Here is a 17,902-nt window from a genome sequence, read left to right on the forward strand (position 1 = left end):
AAAAGGGTCCCTTCCTAGAATACAATTCCTAGAGTACAATAATACAATATTTCTATTTTAAACATAGCGGAGTGAAAGTCATGAGCTTGGGGGGGAAATATATAATACACATGATACACCAGTGACACCACATGTGTGTACTTAAGTACACCCTAGTATATGTACTTGGTGCACATCACAATTTGCTATAAGCAGGTTGATAACTAACTGTGTGAGAACACTGACAGCAGTCAGTCACAGTCACACACACACACACACACACACACACACAGTTTGCCTGTGAGCTTTTCTCTTAGCAGATGAGTAAGGCTGGGAACGAGGCTACTGTGAGCTGCAGTGGGCTCCATAATAACGTCACAGAGTCAGACACATACAGGCTAAAAGCTATATGCTAACAACAGTCAGCAGCTAGGCCAACGCTAACCCTCTCTAACTTAGCTCCCATGAAGCCACAGAAAGTCTTAAACATCAGTTTGAATTTCATCTTGAGAAATGTGAATCTAAGCTAAGAATAAGCACAATATAGGACAACTACCACATCTTTGTGTCCACCAGGCTGAAGGCATGGGGAGAGAGTATGTTTTGCACTCCGTCCGTCCGTCCGTCCGTGTCCGTCCGTGGACAGCTAATCTCCGACACCGGTGGCTTGATCGCAGCCATACTCTGCACACACACTCCCTGAATGCCACAGCTGAACCTCTGCCCCAAGGTTTTCACATTGTCCTCTTATAGCGCCACCAGGAGGCTGCTTTGTGCAAAACAATTATTTGGACAGTGGACAGTTTTTGTCCAAACATCACGCAAAATGGTACACAGTCTCTCTAGAGCCATTCAATGAAACGGGTCTTTCAGATTTTTCACACTCCCCCAGGGCCCAATCATCCAAGCTTCGAAGCTAGCTATTTTTCTTTTTTTTTCCGGAAGAAGTTTCGACTTTAAAATAAACAAAGATCGAAGGTCGCAGCCCTAGTGGAAACAGTTAATTTGCACACATAACAGCTATGCCATCATGCAAATTATCTTCTGGTTCAAAGACACACCAAACCTTGTTATGACAGTCTCACCAAACTATAGTTGTCGGGCAGAAACCTTTTATTATCCATTTTCAACCTTTTTTAAAAAGCCTGTAGTTTGTTTCCATTCGCTGAACCATCCACAGCCTCGCCTGTGAGTGAGTAGAGCAGTGGTTCTCAAAGTGGGGTCCGGTTAACCCCCAGAGGTCCTTGAGGGGGTTCCAGGCGGTCCCCAGCTATATGATCGATAACTCAAGAGTGTGAGAAAGCACTGCAAAGCAGAATGCAAAATGATTGATAATCAGGAACCAAATGAGAGAGAGTACAAATGGAGCCAAATGGACCCATTTGTACACTCTCAAGATTGATGGGGGTATTGTGATAGAGGTAATATTTTGGCCAGGATCTGTGTGCAACCCTTTGGTCTTCTCTTCTCCAATCCACTTGTCGGCTGTGGATGGATTGCCCTTAGCCATGCTGGAACCACGCCAGCCAACAAAAACACAACGCAATGATTTTTCGCCAGAGGGCAAATACACTACACCACACGTCATAATTGAGTTGAACACGCGTGCAGATACACACAAGTTTGTTATTACTCGTGAGGACATTAAAATATTAGAAAATAGCCGGAAAATATCACATCACAAAGCTTTGTGAGATTGTAGACTTGTTATTTTTTTGGGTATGGAACACACTCACTCCCTACGTATATGTAAATAATAATAATAAGTCAGGCATAACTGAAACCTCATGTCCAGAACTTTTCTGGATTTTAATTAAAATTTCAAAAATAGCAAAAGTAGCAGATCCACAATCTCAAAACGCATAACTTCACTTTGCTCACTTTGATGCTTTTGTGTGACGCTGTAGTATGATCAAGTAGGGAATGCATTGGGGCACACGCTGGCCAAGTGGTCCAGGCGCATGCCACATATAGGCTTTGGCCTGACAGCGCGTCACGTATTCGAGTCCCGTTCATGACGACCTTTGCTGCATGTCTCTCCCATTCTCGCTCTCCCTCTTTCCTGTCGGTCTTCACTTGATACTATCAATAAAGGCAGAAAAGCCAAAAAATAAAGAAAATAAAAAATAAAAGTAGGGCATGCATTGACATGCAAACACAAAAAGTTTAAATATGGAGATGAGGGATCTGCCAACCAGCAACAAAATAGTAATACACACACACACACACAGACACTCTAAATCCTCCCTGTACGTGTATATGGTTTTCCATGCCTCATAGGAGCCATTGGCAATTTTTGAGGAGAGCAAAGGTGAGCACTGAGTGTAAAGAGAAGCCAAGGGGTGACGTCAGTCCCAGCATCCCCGGATCAGCAGAGACTGCATACATTTAAAGGTTAACTGCTTTTTAAAAAACACACACACACCCACACACACACACACACACACGTCACACACACACACACACACACACACACACACACCCTATACGTCATGTAAATGAAGTCTGTAGTGTCACCCGGACGCAGAGAAAGATATTACTATGCTAATCCTGAGCATTTTACAAACAGACAGAAAGGGGGAGGGGGGGTGAAAGAAGCAAATGTCAAAAGAAAATGATTTTACGTTGCCTTCCGTCTCTGGAACGACCAACAGCACAAGTTTGACATTTTGTCCATGGACATGTTTTTTCCACTAATGCAAGATAAGTCTAAACTCTTAACTCTGTTCACTGGAATGAAAGGAAATTGCTTTCGTTCATCCATCGGCCACAGTGACTGCTGCTTCATCACTGAATTCTGACATTTTTACAAATTTCCCACTCGGCAACAATTTCAAAATAGATGGGTTTAGCTTGTGGTTGCCTGAAGGTGGTTGTGTGTGACCGAACTGCTGCTCAATAAATCCTTCATGTACCGTGCTGCAAGTGGCAGTGTGGCTAAACTTTTACTGTTGATGTCCACCGTTTCACCTACGCACTTGCTTGTAGACTTTTGAATCCAGCTGTGTGAAAGTTTTGTATTGATATGTGGTTGAAATGCCTAGTTACCCGTTTAAGTGTCTAGCAGAGTAGACAAACATACTAGCCAACCAGGGCTATTTAGCAGCAGTATAATTTGAAATAGGGCTTAAAGTGGCGCGCTGTAACTTGTTTTTAATTAATAAAATTACATTTTGTCCAATCTGTATTTTAATAAAATATAACGTATACAATTGGGTTGGTTGTGACATTTAGATCATGTCAAAGGTCATGTCTCACCTAGAAAGATTCAATTCAACGCCTGAGCAACCAGGTTCAAATCCTGGGTAGAAGAGGATCAGTTACATAGTGCAGCTTTATTTATTTTTCTCCCCCTTCCTAGAAACGCAGGAGTCAAAAAGTGCAATATGTGTTGTCGTCTTTAAAATGTAGTGGAGTGAATGTATCAAAAAAAATAATAACAAATACTCAAGTAAAGTGCAGATACTCAAAACAGTAACTCAAGTAAAGGTACTCCTTTCACAGTACCGTCCACAATGTTAAAGAAAGAGACGCGGATGCTTGGTAGACCACGAGGCAGGTCAGAGCTCCCGAAAGCAGCCAGCAGAGAGAGAGAGAGAGAGAGAGAGAGAGAGAGAGAGAGAGAGAGAGAGAGAGACCACCATCACACACAGACACACACCCCTTCAAGGAAGAGAGAGCACACACACACACACGTGTGCGCACACACACACACACACACACACACACACTTTTAATACACAAATACACACAGCTGTCAGAGACAGACCCAGTCAGATCATTCACAAAACCCTCCTCCCCCCTCCTCCTCCTCCTCACTCACTCCCCCGGGTATCACTGACACCATTTCTCCCTCGTGCACGCAAATCATCCAGTCAAGAGGGCACGTGCGCATGTCCGTGTTTGCCTTTCAAACGCGCGCGCACGCACACACACGTGTACACACAGAGAGAGAGAGAGCCGGGAGGCAGCATACTGTCCATGTGGCTGTGAGTAGAATCATTACTCAGCAAAGCGCACACTGGGAGAGAAAAAAAGAAAAGAAAGAGAAAGTCTTCTTTTGAACTCCCTGGCAACACAACTCCTGCACCTCGCGATAACACAACCTGGAATTATTTTTAAAAGGAGATATTTTGTAAATAATTTCTCAAATTTCTATTGTGATCTGATGGGGGGGGGGGGTCAGATGGGTGATGTTGGTTTTACCGCACGAGGACGTAATTCGTAATGTGTTTTGTCAGTGAAGGTCGGAACATATGGATTAGGGATGCACCGAATAGTCGGCCACCAAAACTATTCGGCCGAATAGTTTTCCTTTGAGGCTTTGTAAACAAACAAGGCAGATATGACAAATAACATTAATAAGAAATGACATTTAATAACGTAAAGCTTTCAAAAAAGCTTTTTTAAATTGTGGAAAAAACGAATCTGTGTTTTGTGAGCTTGTAGATCATGGATTATGAAGGTTTTGGCGATTATGTAATAATTGTGACAGGCCTAGAGAGAATCGCTCAGAAAAACAAGTAAAAACTAAACTGACACGGATTTCCCGATCATCTAAACTTTCTGCACTACTCGCCTGTTATTGTTTTGAAGTAAATCCATCTGCTTATTCAAAACAGGCGAGAAATTGGGTGTTATTTGTGAATTCAATGTGACCAACACATCAAAGCGATTTCTTCTCTTTCTTGCTTGTAAAACCATTTCCAGCAGTTCAGACCAAGGTTTGATGCCGGAGAAAAGAAAACACAATCGCATTATGAATTTAAATTCCTTGCTTCTTGCAAGAGAACCCCCATACAAGATCTGTGTTACTAAAATGTTTAGAAATGTATTATTACAAAACCAAAGTTAAGTTTGAGGCACACTGGAGAGTCGTGGGACCAATCTTATCATGGCAGGAACGCAGCTACGATTGTCTCCATTAGCACTAGCAGTGTTCAATTAACTACTTAACCCCCTACATATACCTTCTTGACCGGAGCCCCCCCCAACAGGTCTATACTAGGCTCCCTTCTTTTTTAACTCTACACCAAATCTCTTCTCTAATCGAATGTACGAGCTCACAATGTGCTGCGTTGCACTGAATGTCCGCTCAAGAGTGAGCAGACAGACATTGTGCCCCCTTACCATCAACGAGCATTAGTGAGGAGGACCAATTATATTGAAGATAGGGTTGAACATGGGTGAAGTGCTCCTTTAATTAGGTCTCGGGATTATGGCTTCACAAGTCACAGATTTAATAGAGTTAAAACCTCGCTCCACTCCGTTGAGCAAGAGCGGACACACCTGCCATAAAAAAGCACGTAGGACTATATCATATATAAAGTAATACCCCAGCAATATTCATGAGAACACGTGCATTATGCTCATTATGTTCAGACTAAGAGTAAAAATCCCATAATCAGAATGAGTGTTTTCTATCATCTGTAGAAAGCAGGTGGTGCAAGTCAGGTATAAGCCTGTCATTTAATTACCATCATTATGATCATCATCATCATCATCTGCCACTTACAAAATCCAAACGCTCCAATTCCAATGAATGAAAATCTGCTCCAACACTGGAATAGGTTGTAGTTTGTTGCCATCAGGCAAAAAACGTCTCCATATTTGAACTTTTTACGTTTTTACATAAATGTCTGCCCTACTTCATCACACAAGTAGCTCACAAGTGACGTGTTGTGAGCTTGTAGATTATATTATTTAAAAAAAGTATGTATAATAAAAGGGAAAGGTTTTCGACATACATGATTTCCACGCGACAGCAACGATTGGTAAAGAGCCAGCCCAGAAGCCAGTACTAGTCACAGACAGTTCACTTCTATGGGAGAGAGAAAACTAGGCCAAACGCAGGCTGTGAAAAGTAAGGATGTGTGGCAGGCTGGACTTTGGTCCACTGGCTGCCACAATCAGTCACACATGTGTCTGGGTAGCACTGCAGTGGCCTCATCTGATCTCATCTATCACACTTACCCCAAAATGGTAAATGAAATAAAAAAGGTTGTAATTAGGCTTTAGATGAGACCAAGGCTTCTGAAACCAGATAAAACATGTATGGAATACTTGTTTTTTGTTTCGTTTTTTAAGTGTAAACTAAAATGTTTTCTTTCCGTTTTGAGTGTGTGGGGGGTGACCCTTTTCAATGAATGTGACAGCTTGTCCGTCTGCATGTACCATGTATACTTATTGTTGACATGGGCCTTGGGTATTTTTTCGTCAACATGAAAACCTTTTTGTTAAAAAGGTTAAAGCTCTATATAGTGTTCAGTAACAGAGGTCTCCTTCTCTGAAGCGCTTTAATAAACAAGGAGTACATTTTCAGGTGGTTGGCAAAATGTCAACCAATCAGGGGAGAGTACCCATTCATCAGCTTCAACTGTAGTGTTCCAGTTCCGTCTGCTCATTTCTGTGTCATAACTTCCAATTCCTCACTCATGGGGCACGGCGCAACTGGTTGCCAAAGACTGTGATAGGTGGAGGAACATTATCGATGCCTTATGCCCCATTGGGGGCGAAGGGCATAAGTAAGTAAATTATATTGTTTTGTAAAACAGCTCTATATATTCTGATAGTAATCATCGCTATAGAGCAGCAGTGGATTTCAGGTTTTCAACCCTTTTCATTTCAAGGCCATTATTTATTCGGCATTTGAGCGTGTGATCAAGTGTTGATGATATTTGCTCTCAGACCCCAAACTAAAGAATAAGTTGTACATCCTCTAATTGTGTAGACTTCTTGTGAATGAAGTAATGCAGATGTTTAATAATAATTTAACTCTTGAGAGCATAAAATAAAAAGCATAAAATGCATGCTCTCAAGAGTTAAAGTTCTATAGGGTCCATTTGGTTACCAACTCTCCATCATTTACCTGAGGACCACCTGGAACCGCTTCAAGGACCACTGGTGGTCCCCGGACAATTGGTTTAAAACCACTGCTATAGAGTGTTCACTGAGTAACAGGGGTCTCCTCTCCCTGTCTCTCCACTAATTGTAAACTGAAAACACATTTTCATGTCAGGATATTACTTTTATCCAATCAAGAGAGAGAACTCATACAGGATGCAGGATAATAAACATGTGAAATTGGAAGAGATGGCACAAAGAAATGAACAGACAAAATCGGAACACTATAAAATTGAAGCTGATAAATGGGTACTCTCTCCTGATTGGATAAAATTGGCAACCCACCTGAAAATGTATTTTCTGTTTATTAAAGAGATGGAGGCTGCTATATTCTACAGCTTGTAGATCTGCTATTTTTGAATAGCCAACATATAAATGGATGAAGTGAGAAGTTGGAACCAATGCTCTACTTTTCCAATACAGTCGATTCTGGCTCTTCTCATTCTGTGTCACTAAATGAGATTTCGAAAATTAGCCTCTTTTCAGTTTCCCCGAAAATACAGTTTCTGACAAAAACGACAAATCCGCCATGAACCAACCGGGACTGAGGCACCACCGCCGATATCCAATTAATGCAACCAACGTCCTCCCAGACATTTTTCAGTTTTCAGAGGAGCCATGGGCCCTTTAAGTAAGAAACTACTTATTATTACCACATGCAAGCCCAATCAATCCATATGAAGAAAGCTTGGGGCAAACCAGCGTCTAAAGAGTGTTGGTTTAAGTTGATGTCTTTGCTCTCTAAAGTGCATGGTGATTACTGAAGCGATAATAAAAACACTATTAATTTCCGATGCAATCAGACTGAAAAACGTGGTCTACCCACTATTATTAGCCTGGCTGATGTCAATTTAATGTTATATACAGTACCTACATAGACTCGTTGGTACTTGTATTGGCAGTAGGAATTGCATGATACATTGCCTAGTGAGGAATACATGACGACAGCAAACAGTGTTTCTGGCGCCAACAGAAGAATATAAACCAAACATGAAAATAAATACCCTTTAAGCACGGGGGACAAAAACATTGCTTTGCCGATTATGTCAACCCACTGCTCGTCACTGAAATAGTCTCATTGTAAACTTCAACACAAGCAACGCTCAGAAATTCAAGAAAAGCGACGGAAGATTAATTTGCACACTGGATGTCAGTGTGGGAAGACAATTGCCCTTCCTTTGTTTGTTTTCCAGTTAAGCTCTCTCAACTTTCATAACTCTTGAATTGAGACCCCGAAGCAGCACTAAAGTCTGCTTCTTGATCTTTGATTTAGCCGCAACCAGGGAAAGATAAATATATTAAAAAACAACACAGAAGAAAACAATAAAGTAGTCTCAAGGCATCTATTTTGAATCAAACAGTCCCTGAGGGACAGAATGAATGAGATGGAAGGTTATTTAGACTAGTCTACGACACCTGCAAACACAGATGAGCTAGGAGGAGGAGACTGTGTTATTTCCACCTTGTGGAAGACTGCCTGTGCTTTACACCAGTGGTCTTCAACAGTGGGTCCGGGACAGTCCAAAGCTAGTACCGGATGTTATTGTTCCTTAAACCGGTCAAAATCGGCATAATGGTGACGTTACCGCCACCATCAGGACTGGGTATAATACTATAGGATTGCCGTGTGAGAATGAGATGTAGTGTGTATATCACAGATTTTTCTATTGACATTAAAATGACGAATTAAACATGAATAGTGCAGGCAGAAGGCACAAAATCCACTGTTAATTAGGCTGGCCATAAGCCAGTTAATAAAACAGAAAATACATGTTCAGGTGGGTTGCAAAAATCAACCAATCAGGAGAGACGGTAGCCATATATGCGCTTAGATTTTGCAGTGTTCCAGTTGCAATTAGTCTGCTCATTTCTATGTGTCATCACTTCCAATTTCACTTGTTTAAATCTGTAACCTGTGTGAGTTCTCTCTCCTGATTGGATAAAATTCGTATCCCGACTTTAAAATGTGTACTGTTTACTAAAGAGCTGGAGAGACAGCGAGACTCCTGTTACTGAACACATTATAGTAAGCTTACTAGCTTATTAGAATATAGAGCTATGAAACACAATCTAAAAAACGAAAACTAACTTATGCGCTAACTTTAATATAAAGATAAACAGATGCAGTCACTGCTGCAGCGAAATATACGAGTTCATGTCAAAAGCCACACAAAAACCTCATCTTGGGGAAGAACATGGCACTATGAATTATAATATTCAGACATTTACACAATTTCAACCCCCGGGCATCCCTATTTTTGGCATGAGTCATTGCGGGAGGCAAAAAACACACAAATCTAAATAGCAAGAATATAGCATATGTACAAGCTCACGTCGCAATGTGTTGTGGGCTCGTTGCCAATCGTTGGTCCGCTATGTTGATTATGCATTGGCCAAAGTATATTGGACTTCTAAGTGGTTAAACGGCCCATAACAGTGACCCCAACACAAGAAGTCATTGTTTCTTCACTGCTTCAGCAATATATTGTTGTGTACACACTTGTCTTGCAGTGTAGACTAATTGCTGACCAAAATGTTCCACACTTTGCTGTTGGCTAGTGCTCACTCCCCACACGGTTGAGAAAGCTCAAGCTAATCAGCTACAGGTATATAGAGGATATGCGTGTGACATCATCATCATACCCGGAAGTTATGCGGGAACACCTACTGAGTGGCAAAAAAACTACTTTCTGGCCTTCATAGCCCATACATCCAAACAGAAAAGTCCTATTTGATTGCATTAAATGACTTTAAACAACATTAAACTCACTTTGCCACTCTATCTGCCATTCACTTTATGCATGCACATACCCTCTATTCCGGTGAACCTATATCTGTCTTCTAGTATCCACCGACAACTCAACCAACAGTTAGCAAGCCAAGTGATAGTCTGCCATTTACCACATTGTGCCAAAGCACACCACTGTTGTTTCTTATTTTTGTAAGGTTTGAAAGGCACAATTCATTGTCACTGTCATTCCAAAGAGTCGAATGGCTAATTTATGCACAACGCATCACATCCACGACACGTTGTGAGCTTGTATATTGGCTATTTCCACCGCGCGACACGCAAGAAGAAACTGCACCTACCAAAAGGCATAGGTAATTTTTTCCTGGTTATTTAACGCAGTCTTTCTATTTGCATGCTTTCATTTTATGCTCGTTTTGTGTTTCAATTATAAGCGCAACAGACTTGGAAAAGTCTATAATAAATAAAGATAAGCAACCCATCCTGTCAACATCTAATTTCTGAGCTGTGAAGACATAAAAACATATTCCATTATCATCATAACTTCAGCAATGCCAATGTTATCGTTTTTTACAATTGTATTACGAATAGTATAAGATGCTTTATGTAAAAGGAAATTAAATCCACCAATGTCCTCATTAAACCAAACTCATGCTGAATGATAATAACCAGTTACTGCTCCTCAATGAATCAGCATGATAATAAATCAGCATGATAAGAAAAAACAATAACAAAAAACATGAATTAATACATACTGAACACAACACGGCCTCTGATTTTCTCAAATGCATGAACTCTATCCCCTACTGTGGGCATGTCTTAATAGGCAAACATTTAGAAAAAACAGGCGAACATTCTGCGAAAACCACACGCTGCAGCACGTTGGGAGCTTGTATATGGGCTATTTTTGGCAAAGAGGTTTGTTGTAGTGGGGAAAAAAGGCAGGGACCAAGTACAGACCACTGGGAGACCACGGCGCGTCCTTCAAAAGCCTACACGGGCCTACTTCGCAACGTTCGACACGGCAACTTGCACGCTTTAGCGCGCTCGGTGGTGTCTCACGTGGCTCAAGTTTGCTTGAGACGGCGGGCTCCATTGCGGTCAAGTCCATACAGCAGTTTGTGTGTGCATGCGTGTGTGCATGCGTGTGTACTGTGTACACATACATACATACATACATACATACATACATACATACATACATACATACATACATACATACATACATACATACATACATACATACATACATACATACATACATACATACATACATACATACATACATACATACATACATACATGGTATCGGGACATCTCTAGTTATAAGCACAACCCGTGTAGGACTTAGAATGTCGCGACCCAGGCTACTGAAAAACATACTGTAGGCAGCGGTTAAAACTGACTGGCTTGCCTCAAAATTTCTCACTCTTGTTTGTAGAGGAAAGCACTAAATACAGGTACAGTATACTTCCCTCACCCCCTTTAATTAAGCATCTAAAATGAGCCGTTGGTATCACTTTAAATGAGTGGGTTAAAAAAAAAAGGGGCACCCTAACCTATGACACCCAAGAACCAACATGTGACACTCTGCAAACACACGTTTGCAGAGTGAAAACAGTCCGCGGTAAAACCCGGGCTGATGTCACTGGAGACGGTGGATGTAGGTTAGCTAGCGAAGCGGCAGTGTTGACATGGTTACGACACTCTGCATGCGAAAGTAAATTTGGCCATTGTAACCCCCGGTGAAAAGAGGCGGTGACACTTGGCTGACACCTTGGCAGCTTGTAAACACAACCGCCGCCAGTCCGACTTCTACTCGCCTCACGTGGGCCAAAGATTATCCAGGCCAGTCTCTCTTCGTCTCCTCTCTCTCCCTCTCTATGCACAACCTAACCACTGATCTAGAAACAGTGGGAAAGGCTGCTCTAGAAAGTGCTGGAGGACCACACCTACTCCTATCTGCTGTACTGGGATCAGATTTAGACAAACCGGGGCGTGCGAGCGGCAGCGACGACAACTTTTTTGGGGAGCACGCCTTGATCAATTTGTCCGAAATACTAACATTGTGTGCCTCCACTCCTCGACACAGAGCAAGAGTTAGGGGTTAACAACAAAACACAGAGCTTTCATAAATAAAGAGTCTGCATGCAAATTACTGCAGTAGGAGGGAGAGGACAAAATGTGTTCAATAAATGCAACAGACATGGGAGTGTGTGATTTCCAAAACAAAATGTGCAGTCTTCTGTCTTCTCTCTTTTGTGTTATTGCTTTTAACAGGATTAGATCAGATTAAAAGGAAAGGTTTTCATTCAGGAACAAAAACACATACTAAACATATTTTTCACATCGTATGAATGCCACATAATCATCATCACAGAGTGCATGCGTTAAAAAAAATGAATGGCAGAATGGATGTAATTCTCCTGACAATGTGGAAGAACAAGAGTTAAGCAGGGCTGAGTGTTTTTTTTGCTTTGCAGCGGTACATTAGATGCAATTATAAATGGCCAGGAGCAGGGGAAGGGGGAGCCAATCAGATCTCGACTCGCATGTCAACCTAAGACCAACTGTCTCCTGGCTCTGACAGCAGGATTTTACCTCCATAATTCAAATCCCAAAGCAAAGCAATCTGCACTTTTGCCAACTCAAATCACTGGCCGTGTTTACAAGCGGCACATGGATGGAAGCGAGCTGCTCCGAGGGGGAAAATGGTCGTGCAAAGACAGTAGACATCGCCTCTCCTTCGATACAAAACGTATCCATCGCGATCGTTATTAGACTTTGATACAATTATAGCTATTCCGGCGGATGCAATGTTGCGATTCACATTCTCTCTGCAACATTTTGTACTGACATTCAGATATTACACTCCTACAAATGACAGCGTTTTTTAAATCGTGACGATGGCTTATGAATATGCAAATGCAATGTTTTTTTTAACAGCTAAGCGCTGTTCTTTTTTGCAACTTGTCTGTAGCTCAGACAGGGCTTTCATCACAAAACTTTTTGATCGTACTGAAAGGAAAGCAACCCCCACATAAGGCTATTTAACAGCGGATTCCCACAGAAAGAGAAAGCTGACAGCCCCACACACACACACACACACAGGCTGAAGGCTCAAAAGAAGAAGCACTTTAGCCTCGCCAAGGAAATATCACCTTTAGCCTCCCCCCAATTTCTAACTGGACAAACTCTGCTCTAGTTTCAACCCGGAGCAGGAAAGTGAGCTAAGATCCGCACAGCAACACCCCGCTGCACACAAAGTTTAACGTGAACAACAACATTTAAGCGTCTTTCCCCCCAACCTAAACATGATTGCAGGGGGTGGTACTGAGAGAAACACACAGAGAGAGAAGGCAGCCATTTTAGAGATCTAGCTACATAGACAATGGCTGTGTTTCCCATTGCAATACAGAGCAACTCTCTAACCAGTGGCTCTCTCTCCTCCACACACACAGCTTGGTGGGTTTAGGTTCTGGTTAACTGGGTGAAAGTGGGTCGGGGTGACTGTTGTAGTGAGAGGAAGTTTTACCTGACTCCTGCTTATTGTCTGTCCAGTGTTTCCCGGGCTCATAGGAGGATGGTGGCTCCTTTGTTGCCAAGTGGAGTGGCCCCCACCTCCATACTGGCTGCCCCCCACCACCATGTCCGCCGGCCCCTTCCCTCCGGGGCCCTCCTGGCTGTTATAGTCCGCCTGCTGTGGGTAGTTCTGGTAGCTCCTGGCGGAGCTGGGGGAGGTCAGGAGCTGGTTGAGGGTCGGCGTGGCCGTGGGCGGGTTGTTGCCCATGCTGTACCGCGTGTTGCTGTACGGGGAGGAGGCGGCCAAGGAGCCGGCAGCGGAGCCGCCACCGTGACCGGGAGACTGCTTGCCCACAGGCTCGGCCGGCGGAGCAGGGGGAGGCTGCTGCTGGCTGCCGCTCCGCGGGGAGGACGAGCTCATGGTCCCGGCGTAGCCGCCGCCTCCCTGCTGGGCCTGCTGATACGCAGTCCTGTTGGGGAAGGGGCTGTAGCTGTTATAGTGGTTGGGGTAGCCGTGGTGCTCAGAGTTCGGGGAATAGCCGGGCTCCATCATGCCTGGCCCTGATGCAGCTGCCATGCCAGGGCTTTGTTGGCCGCCATGTTGATGAAAAGCGGCCCGGCTGTAGTGCTGGTTGTAGCCGTAAGGCGGTGGAGGGAAGGCGCCCGGTTGGTGGTGTCCCATCCCGGGATGGTTGTTCCCCTCGGGCCCTCCTCCTCCTCCGCCGGCATCGTTCTGGTTGTTGCTATTATTATTATTGTTCACCCGGCCGCCGCTGCTGGATAAATTCCCGTTGCCGTTCTTCATGTCAGGCTCGCCTCCTCCTCCCCCAGCGCTGCCAGCAGCATCGGTCCCGTCCTGCAGCTCCTTCTGGCCCGGCGACCCGCCGCCGTCACATCCCGAATCCTTGTTGTCGTGCTGCTTGTCCCCCGGTACCGACTCCGGGTCCTGCACGGGCTCCCGGTCCGGCTTTTTGAGTTCGGAAGGCGGGCTGGTGTTGAGAGTTGCGACGCTGGCGACCTGAGCGGCCATGATATCTCTCTCTCTTCTTCTTTCTTTCTCCTTCTTTCTCTCCCTCCTCTTTCCTCCTCTCTCGTCCCCCTCTCTCAACACAGCGACTCGCTCACAAGCACACTCTTGAATCGCATGGAACCATAAATACTAGTATTATTATTCCTCGAACGAAAAACGTACCCGATGTCCCGGTTCATTCCTCCCCCTCCCCGGCCCCGAACCTCGTCCCGGACCGAATCCGGCATCCACCGCGCGTCCGTTTTGAAAAGTTTAAAGTTTGGGGTTTAAAAGGAACAATATTAAACGTAGCCCAGACTTGGAAGGGGGAATTAAACGTAGCGACACAGACACAGTGTGTTTTGGCTTCTGTTACAGAAGGAGAGTGTGAGCTGGAAACCCGAGCGAACCAACACGAGGCTCCACAGCCATTTTACTGAACACACGGGACGCCGCTGAAACACGGAGCGGACTAGGCCCCGCTCACTGGAAGCGGACTGCATGCACCTAGTACCACTAATGAGCTGGAGTGGAGGAGAGGGTTTGTTGTGTGTATGAGCGAGGTTTAGAGGTAACCTGAGTTGTAAACTGAAGATGGGATGCTCCTATACTACTGGGCCTTGTTGGATGGTCGGAAAAAAGCGCACCATGGCAAAAAAAAGAAAGAAAAATATATTAGATATCATAAGAGAGATGAACTCAACTTCAACTTTTATTGTCACAATTCACAAAACAGGTTTACATGTGTAAAAATGTCATCACACAAGCACCCATCTTTGTTGTTTTGAAGAAAGGGGAAAAAAACAGAAATAGAAAGAAACAGGAAAACAATTTGTTTGACATTTTGCCCTACGTTCCAAGTAACTCTACAACGTTCGGCCTACTTTAGGGCATGTCGACTACCAATTTTTTGAAATATATATTTATATAATTATTACTTATTAGTTAGTTATTAGTACTATTTCACTTTTAATTGCAAAAAAATCCCATTCATTTGAATGGGGAAATGCCATTTAGCTACAGTGGAGCATAGAAACTTCTTATTAAACCCTAGCAACAACATATTAATCCCTAGCAACCACCTATTATACACCAGCAACCACCTTTTAGACCTTAGCAACCACTGTTTTACCGTAACGGCCATTATACCCCAGCTACCGTCTCCCATACCCTAGAAACCACCTATTAGCACATGTCCTCCCGTTACCATAGACGGCGATCTGGGGCCAGTGACAACAAAATGCACGAAAAGGGCAGAGAAGAAGAGCCGTTATACCGCAACTGATAATCGGGGCATTTTCGAGCCAGGGTCGTGGCCGTGTTCTAGCAAAAGGAACATTAATATGGTAACCTAAACCAGGAGATCGAATTAATGTTTTATTAAGCTCCTAACATCGTCCTTTACCTCATTATGAGCCCTAAAGCCACTAAAGACCGTGTGCGTGCGCACGTGCTTTGTTTTGGATTTCGGCTGCTTCTACCATGGAAGCAAGTGGTGGCTAATGACGGAAGCTAAAATAAATACACACACACAGATAAATAATGTGTGTGTGTGTGTGTGTGTGTGTGTGTGTGTGTGTGTGTGTGTGTGTGTGTGTGTGTGTGTGTGTGTGTGTGTGTGTGTGTGTGTGTGTGTGTGTGTGTGTGCGTGTGCGTACGTACGTGCGTACATGCGTACGTGCGCGTAAGTAACATCATACAATAGCAACATACCGTAACTTGTCATAAAAGAGGCAGCAACAGCGTTTTGATTAGGGAAAAAAATGCCTTCATGCATGAGTCATGTTTCCCATAATAATGTTCCCCATAATAACCCCGTTCATCTGTGCAGTTTATCTTATTAGCTCGTTAAAGGAGAGTAGCCAAACAAGCGCGCCACAGTGTCATCCTCTGTAGCCTACTACTGAGGATAATGGCTACAAGTGGCTGCATCCTCTACCCTGGACAGGGGAATGGGGAAGGGGGGCATTAGCCAAAAATAGAGGATCTACAAGCATACAACGCAGGGCATTGTGAGATTGTGGATCGGCTATTTTTGGCAAAGAGATGCGGTGTAAACAGAAAAAAGCAGTTCAAGTATAGAGGCAACTCGTTTACTAAGTCTATACACTAGAGGGTTTAAGTTTTTAACATGCCTGTAGCCTAGGCTATTAAGCCTATTTTATGTACTGTATATGAGCTGTTTGAACTCGCAAGATGTGTATCATTGATTGATTGATTGATTCACAAAAATAAGGAACAAAGTTGTGTCCAGGGTCATCACCATGTTGGCTTGTGGTGGACATTTCTGGGGAAATTATTTTCATTTGGTTCCATATATGCTCTCAGAGTTATGGGGGTCCTTGCAAATAAAAACAGAGAGAACCACTAGTACTAGTTGGATTCCTAATGTGCCATATATCATAGTAAATAAGTATCATACATATTCTGAAAAATCCTGGAGACTTGACCTTCACTAACTGGATCTTCTGATCAAAATAAGAACATTATAATGACGTGTAAAACAGCATGTCTGCCACGGACATATTGATGACCCCTGGTGGTGTCTCTTATCAGTTCAGCAGTAAGAGACACTTCCTTCAGTTTCCAAATGAGGGACAGTTATTGCAAAGGGACTGTTGGCAACGCTGGGAGGAGGTGATGAAGCGAGGAAACTGGACTCTATCATGGACAACCACTCACGCCTCCTCCACAATGTGACATCTTCCTTGAGGGGGACGCACTCAGATAGCCTTTTGTGCCGCTAGCCATGAAGTTGTAGCCTCTAACGAGGCACGCAATGGTCGCACTGCTCATTCAATAAAGACGAATTGCTCGGAGGTATAAACAACAGTTCAGTATACAGTCTGGACACTATTAGACATGCTTAATGTGCATGTTTGTCCTGCACTATAGGCAAGCACTGTTGAGGATGTATAGTGATAGGATGTATATATTTTTGTTATGTCTCTGCCCTGCTGTATCTATTCTACACTCTACAGCACCGTTTCTTGCCCTGGAACTGTGTCTTGACTGCCTTTGGCGACTTGTCCATGGACAGAGAGCTAAATGAGTGTGTGTCCCAACTATTAGGCTATAGAGGCACACAGCAGTACTGCAGAGTGAAAACGCTTAACTACGTAAGCCCTACGTATATACACTGGCTATTCAAAAATTGCTGATCTATAAGCTCACAACATGTTGTGATGTGACACACATGCGCACGCACATATATTATGTGAGTCTGTGTTTGTGTCAGTGCTGTGTGTCTCTGTACACTATGTGTTGTGTGTCAGTGATTTGTGTTTTTGCTCCTGTGTCTTTGCTGTGTGTGTCACTGTTGTTGAGTCTGTATGTGTATATGTGTTAGTGCTGTGTGTGTGTGTGTGTATATGTGTTAGTGCTGTGTGTGTGTGTGTGTGTGTGTGTGTGTGCGTGCGTGCGTGCGTGCGTGCGTGCGTGCGTGCGTGCGTGCGTGCGTGCGTGGGTGCGTGCGTGCGTGTACGCGTGTGTGCATGTGTGTGTGCATGTGTGCACATGCGCACGCTGTGTGTATGTGGAGCGGTGGGGGTAGCAGAGGAAGAGAGATGGGGGATGGACTGAGCCAGTCACAGAGCAGGAAGTGAAGACAGAAAAAATAGAAACACAGAGAGGAGAGGAGAGGAGAGGAGAGGAGAGGAGAGGAGAGGAGAGGAGAGGGCAGTGTAGGACACTGAAAACCAACAGAACAGAAGATGTGTCTTTATTTTTTTATTTATTTT

General features: G+C 43.7%; 1 protein-coding gene across 10 annotated transcripts in view; it reads right to left on the minus strand.

Moving 5' to 3' along the window:
* Nucleotides 1-14,634, minus strand: part of arid1ab (AT-rich interactive domain 1Ab) — an 88,633-nt gene extending 73,999 nt beyond the window's left edge. For all 10 annotated transcript variants that reach the window (XM_079522639.1, XM_079522640.1, XM_079522637.1 and 7 more), the window contains exon 1: nt 13,167-14,634. In XM_079522639.1, the coding sequence (XP_079378765.1) occupies nt 13,167-14,183 (1,017 nt within the window). In that variant the 5' untranslated portion in view covers nt 14,184-14,634. The remainder of the gene's footprint in view (nt 1-13,166) is intronic.
* Between the last annotated feature and the right edge of the window lie 3,268 nt (nt 14,635-17,902).

Source organism: Electrona antarctica (assembly GCF_951216825.1).
Source record: "Electrona antarctica genome assembly, chromosome: 15".
NCBI classification, from domain to species: domain Eukaryota; kingdom Metazoa; phylum Chordata; class Actinopteri; order Myctophiformes; family Myctophidae; genus Electrona; species Electrona antarctica.